The 24,640-nt window shown below is 41.7% G+C and overlaps 1 protein-coding gene and 1 pseudogene across 4 annotated transcripts in view; both read right to left on the reverse strand.

The window, feature by feature from the left end:
* CACNB4 (calcium voltage-gated channel auxiliary subunit beta 4) overlaps nt 1–24,640 on the reverse strand; it is a 151,428-nt gene that overhangs the window by 15,937 nt on the left and 110,851 nt on the right. For all 3 annotated transcript variants that reach the window (XM_005676129.3, XM_013969693.2, XM_018063053.1), the window contains 3 exons: nt 22,433–22,542; nt 16,779–16,930; nt 14,615–14,710 (listed from right to left, as the gene is read on the reverse strand). In XM_005676129.3, the coding sequence (XP_005676186.1) occupies nt 14,615–14,710; nt 16,779–16,930; nt 22,433–22,542 (358 nt within the window). The remainder of the gene's footprint in view (nt 1–14,614; nt 14,711–16,778; nt 16,931–22,432; nt 22,543–24,640) is intronic.
* Nucleotides 9,660–10,294, reverse strand: LOC108638047 (annotated as a pseudogene). Its single transcript, XR_001919568.1, has one exon. The product of XR_001919568.1 is annotated as a 60S ribosomal protein L12 pseudogene (transcript).

Raw genomic sequence — 24,640 nt, forward strand, 5'->3', positions numbered from 1 at the left:
TCTGCGTATCATAGGTTATTGATACAGGATCCTAGTTCCCTGACAAGGGATTCGATTCAAGGCCACAATTGTGAAAAACTCTAACTCCTAACAACTGGACTGCCAAGGAACTCCATCCTGTCCATTTTTTTCTTTTTCAAGTGTATTTATTTTTATTGGAGGATGATTGCTTTACAATATTGTGCTGGTGTCTGAAATATATCAATATGAATCAGCCATAGGTATACAATATACAGCCATTCCCTCTTGAGACTCCCTCCCAACCCCTACCCCCCACCCTGTCCATTCTTAATCTTCAAAGGTTTTAACAACATTTATCAGTGCTACTGTCTGCAGAAGAGGCACCTGCTGTTTTTGTTGAGTCCATATTAACCCAATACTTTAAATCATAGTACTGAAGGGAAACTGTTCAATATCACAGTAATCCAAGTCTATGCCCTGACCAGTAATGCTGAAGAAGCTAGTTGAACGGTTCTATGAAGACCTACAAGACCTTCTAGAACTAACAAACACCCAAAAAAGATATCCTTTTCATTACAGGGGACTGGAATACAAAAGTAGGAAGTCAAGAGATATCTGGAGTAACAGGCAAATTTGGCCTTGGAGTACAAAATGACGCAGGGCAAAGGCTAATAGAGTTTTGCCAAAAGAACGCACTGGTCATAGCAAACACCCTCTTCCAACAACACAAGAGAAGACTCTACACATGGACATCACCAGGTCAACACTGAAATCAGATTGGTTATATTCTTTGCAGCCAAAGATGGAGAAGTCAGCAAAAACAAGACTGGGAGCGGACTGTGGCTCAAATCATGAACTCCTTATTGCCAAATTCAGACTTAAGTTGAAGAAAGTAGGGAAAACCACTATACCATTCAGGTATGACCTAAATCAAATCCCTTATGATTATACAGTGGAAGTGAGAAATAGATTTAAGGGACCAGATCTGATAGACAGAATGCCTGATGAACTATGGATGGAGGTTCATGACATTGTAAGGAGACAGGAATCAAGACCATCCCCAAGAAAAAGAAATGCAAAAAAAAAAAAGCAAAATGACTGTCTGGGGAGGCCTTACAAATAGTTGTGAAAAGAAGGGAAGCGAAAAGCAAAGGAGAAAAGGAAAGATATACCCATTTGAATGCAGAGTCCCAAAGAACAGCAAGGAGAGATAAGGAAGCCTTCCTCAGTGACCAACGCAAAGAAATAGAGGAAAACAATAGAATCGGAAAGACTAGAGATCTCTTCAAGAAAATTAGAGATACCAAGGGAACATTTCATGCAAAGATGGGCTCAATAAAGGACAGAAATGGTAGGGACCTAACAGAGGCAGATGATATTAAGAAGAGGTGACAAGAATACACAGAAGAACTGTACAAAAAAGATCTTCACGACCCAGATAATCACGATGGTGTGATCACTCACCTAGAGCCAGACATCCTGGAATGTGAAGTCAAGTGGGCCTTAGGAAGCATCACTACAAATGAAGCTAGTGGAGGTGATGAAATTCCAGTTGAGCTATTTCAAATCCTGAAAGATGACACTGTGAAAGTGCTGCACTCAAATTGCCAGCAAATTTGGAAAACTCAGCAGTGGCCACAGGACTGGAAAAGGTCAGTTTTCATTCCAATCCCAAAGAAAGGCAATGCCAAAGAATACTCAAACTACCGCACAATCACACTCATCTCACACACTAGTAAAGTAAGGCTTAAAATTTTCCAAGCCAGACTTCAGCAATACATGAACCGTGAAATTCCAGATGTTCAAGATGGTTTTACCAAAGGCAGAGGAACCAGAGATCAAACTGCCAACATCTGCTGGATCATTGAAAAAAGAAGAGAGTTCCAGAAAAACATCTATTTCTGCTTTATTGACTATGCCAAAGCCTTTGACTGTGTGGATCACAATAAACTGTGGAAAATTCAGAAAGAGATGGGAGTACCAGACCACCTGACCTGCCTCTTGAGAAACCTTTATGCACGTGAGGAAGCAACAGTTAAGAACTGGACATGGAACAACAAACAGACTGGTTCCAAATAGGAAAAGGAGTACGTCAAGGCTGTATATTGTCACCCTGCTTATTTAACTTATATGCAGAGTACATCATGAGAAACGCTGGGCTGGAAGAAGCACAAGCTGGAATCAAGATTGCCGGGAGAAATATCAATAATCTCAGATATGCAGATGACAACACCCTTATGGCAGAAAGTGAAGAGGAACTAAAAAGCCTCCTGATGAAAGTGAAAGAGGAGAGTGAAAAAGTTGGCTTAAAGCTCAACATTCAGAAAACGAAGATCATGGCATCTGGTCCCATCACTTCAAGGCAAATAGACTTGGAAACATGGAAACAGTGTCAGACTTTATTTTTTGGGGGCTCCAAAATCACTGCAGATGGTGACTACAGCCATGAAATTAAGACACTTACTCCTTGGAAGGAAAGTTATGACCAACCTAGACAGCATATTAAAAAGCAGGGACATTACTTTGCCAACAAAGGTCTGTCTAGTTAAGGCTATGATTTTTCCAGTGATCAGGTATGGATGTGAGAATTGGACTATAAAGAAAGCTGAGTGCCGAAGAATTGATGCTTTTGAACTGTGGTGTTGGAGAAGACTCTTAAGAGTCCCTTGGACTGCAAGGAGATCCAACCAGTCCATTCTAAAGGAGATCAGTCCTGGGTGTTCATTGGAAGGACTGATGCTGAAGCTGAAACTCCAGTACTTTGGCCACCTCATGCGAAGAGTTGACTCATTGGAAAAGACTCTGATGTTGGGAGGGATTGGGGGCAGGAAGAAGAGGGGATGACAGAGGATGAGATGGCTGGATGGCATCACCGACTCGATGGACATGGTTTTGGGTGAACTCGGGGAGTTGGTGATGGACAGGGAGGCCTGGGCATGCTGCAGTTCATGTAGTGGCAAAGAGTTGGACACGACTAAGCAACTGAACTGAACTGAACTGAACTGAAGGGAGTGAACTGTCCCTAAGATGGCATGTCTAAGTTGGGTGACTGAAATTCCTGCAACAAGAGTAGTCTCCTCGGGACTGAGAGAAACTAGATCCTGTGTGGCCTTGTTTCATGAAGGAAACAAGGTCAAGTGATGCTTCCTAAGGCCCACTTGACTTCACATTCCAGGATGTCTGGCTCTAGGTGAGTGATCACACCGTTGTGATTATCTGGGTCATGAAGATCTTTTTTGTACAGTTCTTCTGTATTCTTGCCACCTCTTCAGGGTCAGCTTTTGGTAACATCTGAAATTGATTAGTCACTTTTTCAAACATCATGTTGTGAATTACTTTCTATACTTGTACAGAATCCAGAGACTCTGTACTAGTGAATGCACCTTCACGGCTGGCACTTCAGGGAGGAGAATCCACATGATTCTAAGTAATTTAAATAAAATTACTGGAATAGGGCGGTGTGATAGCAATACTACTGTTATAGGATCCTGGGTACTAACATTCACTTCAGAGTTCCTGTGTTTAATAGAGTAAATCTGAGTCCACTCAGCAATGGAAAATAAAGGATGACAGATGAGAACAACCATGGCTACTGTAATGTTGGAGGTTTGCAAGTCTCTGTGGAGGAGACGTGCTTCCCTCTTGCAGAAAGAGTGATGATTATCATTTTACACGTACAGAAAAATTACAGAGCTCAAAGAGCCAGGGTCAGCTTTTGGTAACACTAGCCAGCTTGTAGCTAAATAGGACTAAAAGATTACATTTCATTTATATATTCAATTGTCTGCCTATCTGCTTTTCTCACTATGCATTATGTAACTGAATACCATAGTACTGGGGCAAATTGAACTTTGCACTTCTTAAATGTACTATTTCAACTTCTCTGAAAAGGAAAAGGGTATCTGGTGCAAGCAAAATGAAATCCAGCACTATAGTATATAGGTGTATAACCCAAATGGAAATTCAGGCTGGTTGTATAAAAACACACATATGAAACAGGCTTGTGGGTCCTCATCTCTCAAGACCCTCTTCTGTCTGCATCCCACCTTTTTTTCTGTGAATCTAGAGGAAGCAATGAAGGAAAGTCCTCCTTCCAGAGTAGAAGTATTCAGTAGCCCATCCTTCCAGCTCATCTTTCTGTTTGTGGCAGATCGAAAATGGCCACAAGGTCTTTAACACTCTCTGCATGGAGATGTAGGGTTTATGTCCTGTCTCCTTGAATCTGAGCAGCCTCTAGATTCCTTTGACTAGCAGAACACCGTGGAAGTGATGCTGGGCCAGTAAACCCAATATCTAAGTTTCAGGGGTTGGAATACTTGCTCTTGGAGCCCTGGGAGCTGCCACGTAAGATGCTCATATTCTTGATGGAAAGGGACGAGGTCGGTCACCAGCTCTGTACCACCAAGTGGTCGTCATTTGAAGTCACTAAATTTTGGGGAAGTTCACTGCACAGAAATAGACAACCAGAACCTTGTTCTAGAACAAGGGTGGCAACTTTGATGGGCTGGCTACCTTGGGCCTGCCTCGTACTTCTATAAACAAAGTTTGATTGGAACACTCACAATGTGTGGCTACTTTCCTGCCCCCAAGGCAGAGTTGAGTAGTTTTGTAAAGACCACATGGTCCACAAGCCTAAAGTATTTACTCCCTGGCACTTTACTAGAAATGTTTACTGATCCCATTCTTAGAAGAAGCCTCACTCATGAAACCCATGATTCTCTCTGCAGGAATATATATATATCACTATATAATCATTATCTAATGATATAATGATATATTTATATGCTGTATATTATATCATATATAGTAACCTATCTGTTGCCATTCAGTCTCTAAAGTCTTGTCAGATGAGAAGACGGAGATCTTATGCTGACTTGGCAAAGATATACGACCTCTGGAAAGTCAGTTCATCTCTCTTGGTCTCAGTTCTCTCATTTGCTAAATGATCAGTCTTCCCCTAGAATTGTTCCATGAAACACTATACCCACAGGATGCTCTGCGGGAAATGGCTCTATAGTCGAAATTCAGGAGAAGAAAGGTACACTATCCTAATGGAGCTATAAACTACCTATTAGCATATTAAAGCTTTTGCAGTAAAGAGAACAGTCTATGTTTACACAAATGTTGTCTCAAACATTTTTGGTACCAAAGTGCTTTCTACCTATTGACTCTGCATAGAACCCATACTGGGAAGAACACACGCCAGGAAATACTACACCAGGTGCTTTTCAAAGTCCCTTTTTTCTTCAACAGTCCCTGAGTTCATTTTTCTAAGTACAGAGAGTTAATCTTTTCAGTACTTTTTTAGACTTCCCTTTCTAAAGACTGCTGCTTGTAATTTCTTAGCAATGCGAGACTCCGCTAGTGCAATTTGCTGACTTTTCAGATTGGAGATGCAGTGGCCAATTAAGGAAGCTGCAAATTCTCCTAGAGGAACTAAAATGACACAGTGATCACCCATCTTTGGATGACAATGATAATTACGGTCTTGAAGTGAAGTAGGGAAAATGCAGATACATTTTGAGATTACTACCAGTTTTTATAATCTGAAGATTTTCTCAAAAATTCCAAAATGAGTATACAGTTCCTTCTTAGTATTACAAATGCTATTCAAACAATACCAAATGAACATGTTTAACAATGTGAATACAGACTGTATACAGAATATTAAATACAAAGTAACGTTGCTTATCCAGACTACTTATTTAGAATTCCAGGTTATCAAACCAGTTATATAAAACAAGAAAGTGTTTATCCTGCTGAAATAACAACAGGGCAAAGCTGCCTTCCCAGTGCATCAGGATGTTGGAGATTCCTGACATAAGGACACATCGTAAGGCCGCTCACAGTATTATCTGCATTGAAGTCCACTATCTTCTCTTGGTTCCAGTTATTTCAGATGTAATATGTTGTACTCACACACAACTACTCAACTACCAACCCTCTCAGCAGCTAAAATATATCAATATTAATAAGACAAGTTGTTTTTCTCTAGTAATTATTAGAGATAAATGTTAACAAACACATTCTATAAAAAGATCAAATGCAAAAGGAACAAGTTTAGTTCACCTGAAATGCATCTCAAGGAATCACATACTGAGACTTCTTATAACATCATTAACCAAAACTTGTGTATATATTCCTCTAAACCAGTGTTACTCAACAGGAAGTGATGGCTTTCCCTACATATGAAGATATTTTCAGTTGCCACAACTCAGTAGTTGTTACTGGCCAGGGATGATGCTGAACATCCTACAATGCACAGGACAGGTCCCTGTAACAAAAGTTATCCAACACAGAATGTGGAGCAACCCTGATCTAAACTGTTCTTTCTTTTTTTCAAACTTTAAACTTTTTATTCTGTATTGGGGTATAGCCGATTAATAATATTGTGATTGTTATTGTTGTTGTTCAGTTGCTCAGTTGTGTCCAACCCTTTGCGACCCATGGACTGCAGCATGCCAGGCTTCCCTGTCCTTCACCATCTCTCAAAGCTTGCTCAAACTCATGTCCATTGAGTTGGTGATGCCTTCCAACCATCTCATCCTCTGTCATCCCTTTTTCCTCCTGCCTTCAGTCTTTCCCAGCATCAAGGTCTTTTCCAATGAGTTGGCTCTTCCCATCAGGTGGCCAAAGTATTGGAGCTTCAGCATCAGTCCTTCCGATGAATATTCAGGATTGATTTCCTTTAGGATTTACTGGTTTGATTTCCTTGAGTCCAAGGGACTCTCAAGAGTCTTCTCCAAGACTCTTGTTATGATAGTTTCAGGTAAACAGCAAAGGGACTTAGTCATACATATACATGTATCTATTCTTCCTCAAAACCCCTTCCATCCAGGCTGGCACATAACATTGAGTAGAGTTCCATGTGCTATACAATAGGTCCTTGTTGTTTACCCATTTTGAATATAGCAGTGTGTACACTTGCAGATGACACCACGCTGACGGCAAAAAGTGAAGAGGAACTAAAGAGCCTCTTGATGAAAGTGAAAGAGGAGAGTGGAAAAAGTTGGCTTAAAGCTCAACATTCAGAAAACTAAGATCATGGCATCTGGTCCCATCACTTCATGGCAAATAGATGGGGAAACAGTGTCAGACTTTATTTTTGGGAGCTCCAAAATCACTGCAGATGGTGACTGCAGCCATGAAATTAAAAGATGCTTACTCCTTGGAAGGAAAGTTATGACTATCCTAGATAGCATATTAAAAAGCAGAGACATTACTTTGCCAACAAAGGTCTGTCTAGTCAAGGCTATGGTTTTTCCAGTGGTCATGCATGGATGTGAGAGTTGGACTGTGAAGAAAGCTGAACACCGAAGAATTGATGCTTTTGAACTGTGGTGTTGGAGAAGACTCTTGAGAATCCCTTGGACTGCAAGGAGATCCAAGCAGTCCATCCTAAAGGAGATCAGTCCTGGGTGTTCATTGGAAGGACTGACGCTAAAGCTGAAACTCCAGTACTTTGGCCACCTCATGCAAAGAGTTGACTCATTGGAAAAGACCCTGATGCTGGGAGGGATTGGGGGCAGGAGGAGAAGGGGAAGACAGAGGATGAGATGGCTGGATGGCATCACCGACTCGATGGACGTTGAGTTTGAGTGAACTCCGGGAGGTGGTGATGGACAGGGAGGCCTGGCGTGTTGTGATTCATAGGGTCACAAACAGTCAGACACGACTAAGCGAAAGAACTGAACTGAACTGAATGTGAGCTGGCGAGTGTTAAAGACACTTTAGGAAGGAAAAGAATACCAGTCACAGACTGCAGTCCCTCCCTAAAAAGAGCCCCAGGGGAGCTCAAGATGTAAGAAAAACACAGCGCACTGGCCCCAGATAGCTGAGATGCACATGAAAGGAATGACTTCAGTGAGCCCAGACTCTTGCACCTTCCCATTCATATAAAAGCGCTAAATTCCTTAACTTGAGATGTCTTTTTTTTTTTTCATTAACAATAATCTTTTGACATTAAGACTACCTACCCTTTGTTGCAAAACTTCTATTTAACCTGTCTCCTCTCTCACCTCCTCAGAGCAGTTCTCTCAGGGTTACTTGAGATGCTGTCTCTTGGGCTTACAGTCCTAAAAATTCCCGCCAAATAAAACATAACCCTCAACTTTTAGGTTGTGAATATTTTTTAAGTTGACAGTGAGCTACACAGAATTAAGATGAATAAATCTTCGAGTTTGTCTGATTTAACCTTATAGAGGCATGGATACCATGTACTCAGAGGTGCACACATGTTGTTCTGTGAAATGTCTTAACAATGTTTTGAAACAATAGGCATGTTACTTGACTTGACATATCTTCTGTTTCATTTTATACTCTTCTCTTCCCTGGGCTCTACAACCCTCATGATCTCCATAATATGTCTACGCTGATCACATCCAAACTCTGGGTAGAATCAGAGTGTCAAAGTAGGGAACGGATGTCAGAGGCCACAGCCTTTGGTCTTCACCAGAGGAGACTTCTTCCACAACACCTGACATCAGGTCCCAGGTCCCACTCCACTCCCACCCCTACCTCCAACTGAATGCAATTAGAGACACGCTCTCTACTTAGGCAGCCATTGTGGAACGCCTTCCTCCTTTAGGGTAAGTCTGATCTCTGTGTCAAATGCGATCAGACAGGCCCAGCTGCTCTCAAATCTACCCAGGTCTGCTCCTCAAAGTCTACAGATCTTAGCCACATGTCTGGGACCTCCTAGAAGCAGTGCCGCTCTCACAGCGTGAACTCAGACAAGGTCAATGAGAGCTGAGATATTTACTTGGCATCTTTCCTTTTGTACTTTTCCCTCTTCATTTTCCACCATTCAAGCAGGTGGCAGGGTCTGTGCTTCCTTGTCTGCTGAGGAAAGGGGTGTTTGTTACAGGAAATTGCCTGCTCTCCATTTCCCCTTCTGGATTTTGTGTCCTTAAAGCCTAAACCGGTTGGAAACATTTTGTGCTAAATGCCTCTGGAAACAAAAGAAGGTGGGGATGTTTTAGATACAACAAAAGCAAAGAGGAAGTTCCTTTAATAGCAATAAGGGGTGGGGGAAGATACTGATAGAAAAGGGAGCTCTCTTGCCAATGCCCCAGAGAGGAGGGGCTTTGTGTCTCCCTGCCTTGCCAAAGACCCCTGTTCCCAATAAGGTCTGATGCAACACAACATCCATTCTTTTTCTTTTTTAAGATATTTATTTGTCTACACTGGGTCTTGGTTGTGAAATGCAGGATCTTGGCTGAGGCATACAAACTCTTAGTTAAGGCATGTGGGATCTAGCTTCCTGACAAGGGATTGAACCTGAGCCACCTGCATTGCAAGCTCAGAAGCTTAGCCACTGGACTACCGGTAAGTCCCACAGCACCCATTCTTAAGGACCACGTGGATTTGGTCAGTGAACTGGTTCTCTGAATTGGAGCTCCTCCCCTCATTCTCTCAACTTTCTTGCCAACCCCACCCTTACCATGTGGGGGTCCTTGTTCTGCTCTTGGTCAGGGTAAAGGCAGCTGCAAGCGTGGCTAAGCATGCTGCCTGCCCAAGTGCTGTTTCTCGCACAGTGAACTTGGGGGCCAGAAATCCACCCACGTGACACAGCTGTGTCCTAGTGGAGCAGTACAGTGGACAGAGCTTTGGAGTCAGACATACCCAGGGTTGAGTCTTGGGGCTCACTTATTTTTTTATTTATATTGGAGCACAACTAATTGTTACTTTCAATAAACTTCTTTTTTTTTTGGTTGTCAAATGATCCTTTATTTTTCTTTCTCCTTTGCAGTTCTTAACTAGCGGGGCACTCCACTGCGCCACTGTTGATATCATCTATGATGTCATGAGGGTGGCGGCCATCAACATTGCAGCCCACAGACTGGGCGGTCCCCAGGATCTCTTTAATGGTTCCAGAAAGCTCTTTAGCTAGAGACCGATGCCGCATCTACCGGGCAATGTTGACGATCTCATCAAAAGTGATGTTTCCACTGTGCTTAATGTTTTTCTGCTTCTTTCTGTCCCTTGGTGGTTCCTTGAGGGCTTTGATGATCAGGGCAGAAGCAGAAGGTACCACCTCAATCTGGGCTTGTCTGTTCTGAATGGTCAGTTTCACTGTAATCCGCAGACCCTTCCAATCACCAGTTGCCTTGGCAATGTCACCACCGACCTTTTTTGGAGACAGACCCAGAGGGCCGATCTTGGGGGCCAGGGCAGACGTGGCACCGACTTCCCCACCGGTACACCTCAAGTACACGACTTTGATCTCGTTGGGGTCGAACTTAGGCGGCATGGTGGAGGCGGCTGGTGTCGGATGAACCCGGATTCGGGACGACCGAAGAAAGTTGCACCTTCGCCTCCTCCGAGCCGAAAGCGAAAGCTCAATAAACTTCTTAATGGGAACTTAGCTTTCTCCTGGAGAAACTAAGAACAGTGTTATCTACTCTGGTGTCACAGAGGTGTATGCCCCCATTCCCCTGGAGTGAGGACCTGATGTGATGAGAGCACTCAGCAGATAGCCTTGCGTTGCTGTGCCGTTAGGATCCACCAGGTACTCAAGCCCGTGCTTTCCCTGGGCTGCTCCTCGACACTGCCTGAGTATGGGGACTAGAGCCAGAACATTTCTGCCCAGAATGAGGATCCTCTGCTGCTAAGTCGCTTCAGTCGTGTCCGACTCTGTGTGACCCCATAGACGGCAGCCCACCAGGCTCCGTCGTCCCTGGGATTCTCCAGGCAAGAACACTGGAGTGGGTTGCCATTTCCTTCTACAATGCATGAAAGTGAAAAGTGCAAAGTGAAGTCGTTTAGTCATGTCCGACTCAGAGACCCCATGGACTGCAGCCTTCCAGGCTCCTCCATCCATGGGATTTTCCAGGCAAGAACACTGGAGTGGGTTGCCATTTCCTTCTACAATGCATGAAAGTGAAAAGTGCAAAGTGAAGTCGTTTAGTCGTATCTGACTCTTAGCGACACCATGGACTGCAGCCTACCAGACTCCTCTGTCCATGGGATTTTCCAGGCAAGACTACTGGAGTGGGGTGCCATCGCCTTCTACGGAGGATCCTCTAGTACTCTGGGAATCCCCAGCTCCTAGGGGGTGACTTTCTCAAGCCTCCAGCACAGTCTGAGGTTCTTCCTCCCCACTTTTTCCTTCCTCCTTTCCTTTCACTGAGTCAGAACTGCAGTCAGAACTGGAGGCTCTCCTTCCAGCTCTGCTTCTGTTCTCCCCCCTTTTTTTCTCATAGACATTTGTTGTTGTTGTTCAGTTGCTCATTCATGTCCAAATCTTTGCAACTGCATGGATTTCAGCACACCAGGCTTCCCTGTCCTTCACTATCTCTCTGAGTTTGTTCAAACTCATGTCCATTGATTTGGTGAGCCTATCTCATCCTCTGTCGCTCCCTTCTCCTCCAGCTCTCAATCTTTCCCAGCATCAGGGTCTTTTCCAGTGAGTTGGCTCTTCACATCAGGTGGCCAAAGTATTGGAGTTTCCGTTTCAGCATCAGACCCAATGAATATTCAGGACTGACTTCCTTTAGGATTGACTGGCTTGATCTCCTTGCAGCCCAAGGGACTCTCAAGAGCCTTCTCCAGAACCACAATTCAAAAGCATCAGTTCTTTGGCGCTCAGCCTTCTTTATGGTCCAACTCTCACATCTGTACCTGACTACTGGAAAAACCATAGCTTTGACTATATGGACCTTTGTGGTTCATAGTGAAAGTGATGTCTCTGCTTTTTAATACACTGTCTAGGTTCATCATAGCTTTCCTTCCAAAAAGCATCTTTTAATTTTTTGGCTACAATCACTGTCTATTTCTGCTTTATTGCCTATGCCAAAGCCTTTGACTGTGTGGATCACAATAAACTGTAGAAAATTTTGAAGGAGATGGGAATACCGGACCACCTGACCTGCCTCTTGAGAAACCTGTATGCAGGTCAGGAAGCAACAGTTAGAACTGGACATGGAACAACAGACTGGTTCCAAAGAGGAAGCACAAGCTGGAATCAAGATTGCCAGAAGAAATATCAATAACCTCAGATATGCAGATGACACCACCCTTATGGCAGAAAGTGAAGAGGAACTAAAGAGCCTCTTGATGAAAGTGAAAGAGGAGAGTGGAAAAAGCTGGCTTAAGGCTCAACATTCAGAAAACTAAGATCATGGCATCTGGTCCCATCACTTCATGGCAAATAGATGGGGAAACAGTGGAAACAGTGGCTGACTTTATTTTGGGGGGCTCCAAAATCACTGCAGACGGTGACTGCAGCCATGAAATTAAAAGACACTTATTCCTTGGAAGGGAAGTTATGACCAACCTAGATAGCATATTAAAAAGCAGAGACATGACTTTGTCAACAAAGGTCCATCTAGTCAAGACTGTGATTTTTCCAGCGGTCATGTACGGATGTGAGAGTTGGACTATAAAGAAAGCTGAGTGCCGAAGAACTGATGCTTTTGAACTGTGGTGTTGGAGAAGACTCTTGAGAGTCCCTTGCACTGCAAAGAGATCCAACAAGTCCATTCTAAAGGAGATCAGTCCTGAATATTCATTGGAAGGACTGATGCTGAAGCTGAAACTCCAATCCTTTGGCTACCTGGGAGAGCTGACTCATTTGAAAAGACCCTGATGCTGGGAAAGACTGAGGGCAGGAGGAGAAGGGGATGACAGAGGATGCGATGGTTGAATGGCATCACCGACTCAGTGGAGATGGGTTTGGGCGGACTTCGGGAGTTGGTGATGGACTGGGAGGCCTAATGTGCTGTGGTTCGTGGGGTTGCAAAGAGTCGGGCAAGACTGAGCGACTGAACTAAACTGAACTGAACTGTCTGCAGTGGCTTTATAGCCCAAGAAGATAAAATCTGCCACTGTTTCTACTTTTTTCTCTTCTATTTGCCATGAAGTGATGGGACCAGATGCCATGATCTTAGTTTTTTGAATGTTGACTTTTAAGCCAGGTTTTTCACTCTCATAGGCATTTTCCCTAATAAATCTGGACTTTGGATTCACTTAAGTGTCTCCTTCTCAGAAAACCCAACTGCTATAACTACCCCTAGAAAACTGTTCTAAAATTTTTAAACAATCGCATAGTTCCTGTCTTTTGGTAGCTGCTCAGTTAAAGGTTTGCTTCCTCCACGTGGGATGCATTACAGGGACTGAGTAATACACTTCTATATCTGCTCAGTACTTTAAGCATGGATTCCATGTGTGAGTGAACTTCAGTAGTCAGCAATGTGAAGTTGGACTTCTTTATATAGCATTCCAGACTCTTGACCTATCAAAATCATCTGCAGGCAGGTAACCATGTTTGGGTGTGCGAACAGGTGGGTTGGATTGTGAGGGAAGGAAACTGGCTTGGGTGCCAGGAAGATCTAAACCTAACCTTACTTTGCTGTGTACCTTAGGGAAATCACTTAACCTCTCTGTCTTCAGTTGACTCAACTATATGATGGGGATGATACTGCTTAATTTACTAACTGTGAGGGTTAGAGATAATCTAGGTAAGGCATCTAGCACAGTGTCTGGCCCATTGTAAGCGTCCAATGTGCTGCCTGTATATCCTGATTCTTACCCTGTAGTCTTATTGCCTCTACATCATTTCATTCATTCAATATTTATTGTGGGTCTACTATGATAGGAACTTGAGACATAACAGTGAAACTGACAGGCACAGATCCTCACAGAGTCTGACAGGTCGGCACATCACAGTACAAAGTACATCCAGTAATTATAACAGAAACATTTAGATGCTGCTTATTACGTGCGAGGTACTGTTCTAAGAGCTTTACTATACGTTCATTCACTGAGCCTTTATATCAATCCAACCATATATCTGCTCAAGATGAGATAACTAGGGATGTGATAGACTTGGGTAGATTTGAACCCAGGCAGTCAGCTTCAGAGTCTATATTTTTAACAGCTACACTGTTGCTTCTCTAAACATCTGAATTAGATTTTATGACTCCACAGATCACGAACGATCCTTACATAAGTATATAACAAAACCTAGTGAATTAAATCAGTAGACAAACACTTATTTCCTTTAGAGAAACATAGGCACAGAAATAGTAAGTCAGCTGAGCAGGTGTAGACACTGGTGACCCACATGGCACAGTTACCATCCCCCAACCTCCCACTTCCTCACTATTTGCTCGGCTTTGAACTCAGCAGCTGTTCTCTGGCAGTGGCATTAGAAGAAAAATTGTTATAATACAGTTTTTCACCTTACTTAGCCTTGACCTTTTCATCTGCAGTAACCACAGGGCTCTTCTAGTTCTAATAAATTATCAATTTGCGGTGTCATAATCTTTTATGCCTATCAGAACTTTCTGGCAGAAAAGTTAAAGTCAAATCGGTGTGTTTTATTTGTTGTTTTCTTTTCATAAAAGCATCCACATGACTGCATTAAGTAGTTTGCTGAGTGTCTGCAAGGCAATCAAGGTGGCAGTAAGGACATTGGACCCCAGACACTAAGTTCATTTCTTATTACGTGGCAGACATAACTGAGCTTTGCATGCCTGGGTAGCCAAAGTGACAGCAGCAGTTTGTTCCAAGAAATCCTTTAGGTTTATGACAACATACCATTATCATGACCATTCTAGAATAAAAATGACAATGCCAATATGATAAAAACCCACCAGCCTCTTCTAACTAGTCAAGAATGATTAAGACCAAAAAAGATGATTGTACTTACAGGGGGGCACTGTGCAAGTTTATCAGCCGCTACCAGTTGAACATTTAAGTGTTTACTTTGAGACTTTCCTCTAGATTTAATCAACCGCTGTAAAACCTGATAGAAGAAAACATGAATCTGAGATACTATCAGTGAATTGAAAGAAAACCAAGTAAATCAAGACATCTTTTTCAGAGTCTGTTTAACCCTGAGTATTTAATAGGGAGGAAACACAAAATGACAAGTTTTGTATACATAGAAACTCTGTAATGACATCATTCAATTACATTGGCTTTCAGTTATAGTGGATTTGATATGTCCATCCTATTCTTGCTACATGTGAGGTCTTGGTGGGTTCCTAAGTACCCTTCCTAGATTTTATCCAGAGATTTCAAAATGAGCCCTGCAAAAGTAGAGGTACTGATCTGTACCAGATCATTTATGTCCAAATTCAGTTGAGTAGCATTTTGGTTCACTATCTTGATGTCTGATCAATATCAGAGTCACTTATATATTTGACTCTCTTTATGTCATTGATAATTATTAAGGCATCCAGTCTTATCTGACATTAACAGAACAATTTCATCTTCGAAATCTAGGCAAAACATTTGCACTGGTATATTGCTACATATAAACCAGTGATATACCTATATCTTTTGGGACACTGCTGTAATTGCATTTTTCTATCTATTCCTCTTTCCCTTAATTATTTTTTAGCAGAAATAGGATGCTTCCTCGGAAACAGTACTAATCTATGAGCCTCTATGATACCATAGCACATATATCCACGAGGGGACCAGTTCCTGCACTAGTGGACTCCCTGGCAATTGGGGCCATAAGGTTGAACTCTACTTCGCTGCAGTAAAGGGTGCTTGAATCCCCTTCAGCTCTGGGTCAGCAACTCTAAGTGGTCAAAGTCATTTCACTCCATTCTAATGATTGCCCAAAGGTCCTGGCTTGGTTGGGACTCCAGGCTCACCCTGCACAGAACCAGTGCCTGGAGAGATGGAAGGCTGAGGAGGTCAGAAGGGTTGGGAAGGGCACATGCTTTCCCTGGGAGAGGAGACTACTGGTCTGGTTCAAAGTCGAATACGCATTTAAGTAAGAAAATGAACGCTTGGAGCCACTGGAAAGAAACTGATTGTTAAGGTAGTACCTCCCAAGGGTATCCAATTCATATTCACTTTTTAGAACATCAAGTTTTTAAAATTTAAAAAATCCAAGTCAAAATGGACCAATTTAAAAATAAATAAATAAATGGATATATAAAAGTTTGTAAGGGAAAAAAGGGACCGATTTGAGGCTGTCTCACTTTTATTTTTATCTCCCCTATTGGCATAAAGATACATGGCAGATACTCCATTGTGCTTCATCACAGAATAATTATTTTCCTTGAAGGATTCTCCAGGCCAGAATACTGGAGTGGCTAGCCTTTGCCTTCTCCAGGCTAACGTTTCCCTTCTCCAGGGGATCTTCCCAACTCAGGGATCAAACCCAGGTCTCCTGCATTGCAGGCAGACTCTTTACCACCTGAGCCACAGGGGAAGCCCAAGAACACTGGAGTGGGTAGCCTATCCCTTCTCCAGCAGATCTTCCCGACAACCAAACTGGGGTCTCCTGCATTGCAGGTGGATTCTTTACCAGCTGAGCTATCAGGGAAGCCCTGAAGAACCCAACCTAAGCATAAATGCACAGATCTATAAAGTTTCCACCAGAGATGTTATACAGTGATGTTTGGCTTTAGATTTATGGTAAATATATGTGTACTTCTTGAACTATTTTCTCTCTCAGCTGAGGAGATAATATAGGTGATATAAGAATCAATTTTACCTAAGAGAATTACCAAGATAGCACCTAAAATCTCTGAAAAGCCAGACTTAACTTTTTGTCATCTTTCCTGTTTTTTGATTTTTTTTTTTTTTTTTTTTTTGCTTTTTATTATATTCTTGCATAACTGCCTGGTTTGGGAACCACACAGACAGTCAGTTTCTTGAAGGAATAAATTATTCTTTATTTGCTATCTCAAAACTTCAAGAACCTGTACAGAACAGGTGAATCAAAAACAGTATTCATTAAAAGGGTCTTAAAAAGACATTTTCCTTGCCACAAACAAAAATGCACAGAGCGAAGAGTGTTTCAAAAGAAACTGACCTTCTAAATCTTAAGACAGAAATGAGCTAATTACCTTTGGAGATGAGACTTTTACATGAACAATAATTGGTGCTAAGGAGGTCTTTATAAGTTGTGCTGGGTGATTGATGGTGTCTGCATCAAGAACAACCAGTTGCAAAGATCTTGCCAACTCAAAGATTCTTTCAATTTCACTTTGCACTTCCGCTAAAAGGAGAAATAACAAATAACAGGTCACGGTATTTTTTATTAATTAGTTCCTATATTTAAAAAATAGTACCTGTTTCAGATATGTTAGCCTACATTGCAAAACAGAATATTTTGAGTTTTCATAGTTCTGTCTAACTTAAGATCTTTTCCAAAGAGAGATGGGTTTTGAATTTTACCCAAAACTAAACAGTTGGTGGAAAAAACTGAGATGGTGCACTGGATTTGCTTCTTACACTCACTCTAATATTTAGCTATTGACATAGCTATGTTGTTTTGATTGTGATTTTGTTCTAAAGAACTTTACTTTTAGCTCTAGAAGCTGAAACCACATTTTAGGAAGCCACCAAAATACAGGTGCAGAGCAACATCACATGGAAAACAAACTGCACTGAAATATGTCTACCGATCAACAGTTTACAGGTTAATATTTTATGGATATGTTTTTATAAAGTCATGCAGCTCATCTGTTCTGACTGATATGCACATTTTTGTGTCCTTGTTAAATGTTCTGGACCTACTCTTACAATTGGCATATTGCTAAGTCTTCACTAAGTGCTAGGGCCAGTGGACTTATTCTATGGCATAATTATCTTCAGCATTAAAAAAATACAACTTAACGCCAATTAAAGTGTCACAATGCATTTCGATGCAAATCTACTGGGCCAGGTGTAAGAGCCAACTGACCTGAATTTGTGCATGAATCTGGTCAAATGAAAGATCTAGTTATTTTCAATGTTCAAAGCAATCTGGCTGTTGTTTAAGTAAAAATTAAGCAGATTATCTGCAAAACATAATATGGATTTCTGAACTATAAAAGCTTTTTGTAATATATCTTCTTATAAATCACCTGATTGATTGATCATGTCCAAAATCTGAATTAGTCTATTTTATTTTCAGAGAGATGATCTCGTTTTGCTTTTTGGTTTCTTTTGGCTACAGGTATGACCTACCAATATTGTAATCTTGTCTAAATTACACAGAGTAGACAAAGGCATCTAATTTAAATTATTTCAAAGATGGACTAGGAAAAAGTTGATATCACTCTAAATATCCTCATTGAAAAGGGTATGTGCCAGAATCTAATGATTTGCTTATTCAGAATAAACACAAATTTATGTCAATCTCCAAAAAGACCCCCTTTTTTACTGAATAGACTGACAGGGTGTGTGGGATCATGAATGCTCAAGTCTATCATGTAACTATTTTCTAGGGCTCCGCATAATAGCATAAAATTCTTATTTCCCACAAAATCACTGATGTTTAATGCACGATCTGTATTAGAAGTATGAATTTAAAGAGTCACCAGGACCCAGTAGAAGCTATTCAGTTCAACTTCTGACTCATAACATGTTCTCGGATTTCCTTCCTGTAATGGGTTGAATTGCCCCCAGATTCCTATGTTGAAGTCATAACCCGCTGGTACCTCAGAATGTAACCTCATTTTTGAGATAGGGTCTTTATAGAGATCATCAAGTTAAAATGAGGTCATTAGGGTTAGTGTTACTCCAGTACAACTGGTGTCTTTATAAAAATGGGAAATTTGGAGACAGGCACACACAGAGGAGAACCCATGTGAAGACGGATGCAGAGACTGGAGAGATGCTTCTATAAGAGAGGAATGCCGGAGATTGCCAGAAAAACCCCAAGAAACTGGCAGAGAGGCATGGAAGACAGTCTTCCTCACATTCCTCAAAAGGAAGCAATCTTGTGGATACCTTGGTCTTAGATTTCTAGCCTCCAGAATTCTGAGGCAATAAATTTCCATTAAAAAAAAAAAGTCAACATATCATATTATCCAATACCAATGGCCTGAAAGATTTCACGTTACTTTGAATGGTGACTAGCTTTCAATATAGCAATGTAAAGAATCTGGACAATTTGGCTTATTTGCAAAATTCTGAAATACAGTCTACATTTATTAGCAACAACAACCTACTTGTCCCTCTTTTCCCTCATATGTCAGAAAAGAAAGATTTTTTTCCAGAGGAAATGTTCAGAAAATAAAGGCTGTTTTTATTGTAGTAAGTTTTAGCTGTTGGGGTGTGGGTTTTTTTTGTTTGTTTGTTTTCAATTAAACTGTCACAGTTGAATGTAACTCCTGGCCAGAACTGTACTAAAACAAGGTTATACTGCTTTAAGCTTCAAATTTTAATACAATGTTTTCTGATGTAGCAAAAAAGGCAGTGAGGCAAAGTAGATTGCCCTGGAGCAAAGAACCCTTGAGGCACTCGGAGTCTCTGTGTAAATAATTCAGAGATACTTGGGCCTCATTTACTTTGCACCAGCAATGAGGTAAGTGTAATGTTTTGGGAGATTTTCTTGACCTCATCCTTGATGTTCAGCTTGCAAGGTCTTAGTTCCCTGACCAGGGATTGAACCTAGGCCCTGGACGTGAAAGTGCTGAGGGCAGTCACACCTACTGCTTAACCAACACAAAGCCTGGGCCATGGGTATCAACAGAGAGGTGTTGGGGCAGAGCAGGCCAGGAGGCTGCAGAGGTCCACTTTATATACTGGAGTGGGTCTAATACTTGAATAATATGTATAAGGAATACAATAACTAAATTATACATGTGAGAAAGAAAGTTATTATCTACATACCCCTTTTCACCCACACCGCAGGGCTTGTGGGATCCTAGTCCCCTGACCAGGAATTGAACTCAGGCCCTCTAAAATGGAATCACAGAGTCCTAACCACTGGACTGCCAAGGAATCCGCTCATATCCTTTTTTTGTTGTTTTAAAGAAAAGCTTTAACCAAACCCAACAATATCTTGACTACCATGCTGATTCCAGTCAAAGCCTTGTAATAATATTATTCCAGACAAATGAACTCTGATAAGTCATGGACTAGGATCCCGGGAAACCTGAGAGAACATTTCTCTAATAACTCGGCTACAGCTGGTCTGGACTCAGCTCTTATAGCAACCCTGTCACCTGTGATCTTTCTCTCATATCTAAATGCTTAAGCTATGTCAATGGCTCTTTGTGGCCCCAAATGACATTTTCCAAGGGAAGTACATTGGAACACTAATCTGATGAAATAACAAACACAAAGAAGGGGATTTTCTACAAGGGAAATGTTGCATTTATAATAGCTTCTCTTGGAATTTCAAACATGTATTACCTTCTTTATCTTCAGGTCTCTAAGAAGTCTTGCAGCGAAGAAACCTGACAACTATTTAATCCATAAATTTCAAATTTATTTGACCATGAAAAACATACTATTTGTATCTTTTAAAAAATCAACGTTTTGGGACTTCCCTTGTGGTCCAGTGGTTAAGACTCTGAGCTTCCAATGCAGGGAACATGGCTTTGATCCCTGACAGGGGAACTAGGATCCCACATGCCATGTGGTAAGGCCAAAAGAATAAAATCAACATTCTGTGGGATCTATTTTGGAGGTCTCTTTAGCAAAGCATACTAGAGCCCTAATATACTGGCCTAAACCTATTTTTACAGTTTCTTGTGTTGCTCTCAATTCATGCCCTCCACTTCCTTTTTCTAAGCATGATCTGCAAGAAAAACCACTTATTTCTCAACCACATATTGTTTCTATGTCAATGCTTTTGTACATTCTTGACTGCCTTAAGAACCAGCTCAAAAAAAAAAACACAAAAAACTGTAAAGTCTTCTCAGATACCTCTTACTCCCTATGTTTTTCTCTTTACACTTTTAGTACTTTGCTCATAATTCCATCACTACACAGCATTTTAACCATCACTTCCTTTTTTCTGTTTTCTTACCATGGGTAAGATAGTTCGTCTTAGTCCCATTTGTACTTCCTAAGTCTGGTGTAATGCATGGCAGTAAAAAGTGTTCAATAAATATTTAATGAAAGAATCTACAAATATGTATCAACAAGCAGACAAAAGGGCATAAATGGCTCACAGAGTGGTTATTGTAAGATGTTGCCCTTAAATTAACTGCAGTGGTTGTGGCTATAAGACTTTACAGAGTGAAAACGAAAACCAATGAACTGATATCTACCTTGTTTCTTTCTCACTATTTACACTAACCCCCCTCCACCCACTCCACTGGCTCTGACAATAGGTGACTACATAGATTATACGGGATGACTTCAAAGGGAAGGAATGGTTAAAAGTCAAAGGCACTTTGAGGAGTGAAAAGGAGGGTGGAAAATAGGAGAGCAGATGCTTATTTGAGAAATCTTCAATCTAACTTGGCATCCTTGCCAGTCATGATATATTACTTTAATTAGTAATCTGATTCATCATCACCAACTCTGCCTTCATCATCCCTGAAGGTCAAAATACTGTGCCTTTAAGAGTGTTTCACTCTATAATGTTGAAGGCTTTAAATAGAGAACTAAAGAAGGAACCCCTGATGTTTGGGATCCTGTTCCCACAGACACACAACTGTCGCATTTAGTATGTTCAGCATTCTTTCACAAAGCAGACCAGAATGTAAATGCAAAAGAGACTTATGGGTGGACTGCACCACTCTGGGCCATCACAGAAACCACAGACAGGCTTTTGAGAGGAGTACTGTGCTTCTCGGGCAGCCTGGACCCACTTCTGTGGTTGGTGAATCCGTCCCCCACAGCCCTGCTCCTGTATGGCTTGATGGAGCTAACCACGTATATTAGTGTTTTTGCTTCTCCATCACGGTGACTTTCATGATGCTTTCTCACTGGTGTACCAGGAAAGATAAGTTTAAACTCCTTACATACTGTTAATGGTAGTTGCTACATCCACTTAAGGATGTGACTATTCTGGGTACCAGCTGGCAGCAGAAACCACACTGAGAACACCATTATCGAGCTTTCTTCCAAGGATCTGAGAAAGGTGGACATCTCATTTGCTTTCAAGTCAGCTGTGACTCAGGTATGACAGCTGTCATTAGCCTCACTGAGAAGCTTGGGTAAAGCAGGGATGGGTGGCTTCGTGTGCTGAGGTGGTAACAGATGAAGACAGCCTCTTGAGGATTCTTCCCACCAGACTACTAATTAGCTAACTGACTGGAGCTGAGACAGAGAAGGATCAGCTGCACGACTCTGCTCTCTGCTTTTGTACGACTGGCCTTCTCGTCAGTTAATCAGTGCTTCTCCATTCGGAATGGGGAGCAGGGACTTCCCTGGTGGTCCAGTGGTTAAGATTCCACCTGCCAATGCAGGTTACTCAGGTTCGATCCCTGGTCCAGGAAGATCCCACGTGCTTCTGAGAAACAAAGCTGGTGTTCTAAAGCCAGTGCACCATAACTACTGAAGCCTGTCCACCTAGAGCCTGTGCTCTGCGACAAGAGAAGCCACCACAGTGAGAAGCCCTAGGACCACAACGAAGAGTAGCCCCTGCTCACCACAACTAGAGAAAGCCCACAGACAGCAACAAAGACCCAGAGCAGCCATACATTAATGAATAAAGGAAAAAAAAAATTAAAGAATGGCATCAGAGCAAACTGCAAAAGCATTCACAAATGCAACACGTGTCACCCCAGTCTGAAAGCGCAGCTTGGAGAAGTAGCACATTTGAACATCTTACCTAAGCTGGACCGAGTGTTCGAACGTTCAATTATTGCTCTCTTGCTGGGATTATTTAGCACAGACCTCTTAGCAAGAGAAATGTCAGCTGTCACTCTTGTTATTGATATCCTATGAATAGGAACACAGAACAGAACAAACCAGTAAAAATGTGGTGGGGCTCTCCAAGCGATTTATAACCGCAGTACTTAATAACCACTTTACATACTATAGTGCAACCACAGAATAATAAAACATTGGCCACAAGTATTTTAAATAGGCTTTGGCTAGCATTAAAATACAAGCAGAGCAGAATGGAGGAAGGTTTTTGGCTATTCAACAACAAAAAACTCCAGAAAGAATGCAAACTCTTCCTCCACTATTGTCTGTCTTGCCGAATTCTCCTTATAGTACACACCATACCAAGAGGGAATCAAAACATATAAATAAACCATGTTCTTTCTAGCAAGCAGCAATACAATTTCCCCACAATTCATAGCTGATTTTCTCTTGAACAAGACCTTCAGGAACTGCACAGTGCCTCAGTGCTGCTGGTCAAAGAGGAAAATCCTCTTCATTTTAATCATCAAAGACAATCAACCAGTTGGTAGCTGTGTTGTATTCCTGGTGCTCAACAGTTAACTCATGACCCTTGAAGCATTTTGCCACAGGCTCGAAGGAATGCTTCATTTCTAAGAATATGAAAAATATGGTTTCTTTTCTACAGGCACAAGATTCTTTAGCATGTTTGCATATTACTTTGAATGCATATGGTGGACAGAAATTAGACACTATTGCTGAGGGCAATGTGAGGATTGTGCCAGGATTTCCATAAGTTAGAAAGTATCCTGCAGTCATGCAAGACAAGAATAAAGCAGAGACATTGACAATGAATGGAGACAGAAGTCTATCTTGTCTGTGGATATGATCTAGCAAATGAGAATCTCTGGAACTTACAACTTTCAAGTTCTTTATTTTAGGCTGGGTTTGCTCAACTTCAAACTATGATCTATCTGTAGAATGCAAAGAATGCCTCTCTAAGCCAGCTATTGCCATCGTGGGCCCTTCCTCACGCTTATCTTCAGAGCTTAGAGGATTCCAGAAAACAGACAAGGCCCCTTCCCTTTTATACTCACGCACTCTTTCTCCCCAACTTTCAAGCTCCTCTAGAAGGTGGAGCAAGGAGGGCGTAGAGTTATCCACAATTGAGTCCTATGTTATCTCGCACCTATTTAGGGATACTGTCAGCCCTCTCAGGAGACTCCTCACTTGACTTCAGGGACCTGAATCCTTGGGGAGAATTTAAGACAGTCCTCTTTGGTCAGAAATTATTTCTTTAGAGCAACAGGCTGTGCAGAAAAAGTTCTGGTGCCATTTTAAAGCAAAGTACTCTTTGTTGGTTGTGTTGGATATATAAGCTGCAGATGGTGAGGAAGTTTAAAGCATTTTAATTCCTTAGAATTTTTCAGGCCCTAATAAATTATTTGAGGCATCTTCAGACTGTCTTCTGCGGAAACCAAGAATTTTGTGAAATATCTCAGGTCACTGAGAACATCAAATGGGGGCCGAGTTGGCCAGCAGGGGCCCATCTTTCCCATGCTTAATACCAAATAAACGCCTCTGCATTTCTGTTGGGGCCTTACCTATATTGCAAAATACTGGTCTGTACAACTTCTTCATTTTATCAAGAATAAAAGTGAGACATGGGGAGGAAGTTCCACATGGATCCCTAGCGTCTAAGAAGGTCTAAAGCACAGGCTCCCAAGCTCTAGGCCAGCACTTAGTCACCAGACTCATAATTCTCTTACAGTTTCAGCTTCCTTCTCCAGCAACCCCGAATCTCCAGATACCAGCCAAACCATCAAGAGTAGATCTGGGCCACACAGAATGATGGCCACTTTTTAAGTCAGGTTAAAATCCGTGGAGCCCATATCTGAGTATCTCTTACTCAGCTGGCTGCTGCATTTGAGGCATGAAATCTCATAGTCAGTCGTGGTCAGAGCTCATTTTACCTACAGAATAGGATTTGCTTGTTTATTTTTGTGTTTCTGGTGTCTTTGTTTGCAGTTTTAAGAATGGAGTTGCTGATTAGAAAAATACAATCAAGTTCTAGAGCATTTCAAACATATGACTGGAGACAAGTAGCTTGGTGTAGGGGCAGAATTCAGCCTTTTAGAATATTCACTTTTAGAGGACAGAGGATCCAAAGATTCTATTCTGCTTAGATGAG

The sequence above is a fragment of the Capra hircus genome, chromosome 2, assembly GCF_001704415.2.
Source record: "Capra hircus breed San Clemente chromosome 2, ASM170441v1, whole genome shotgun sequence".
Classification (NCBI taxonomy): domain Eukaryota; kingdom Metazoa; phylum Chordata; class Mammalia; order Artiodactyla; family Bovidae; genus Capra; species Capra hircus.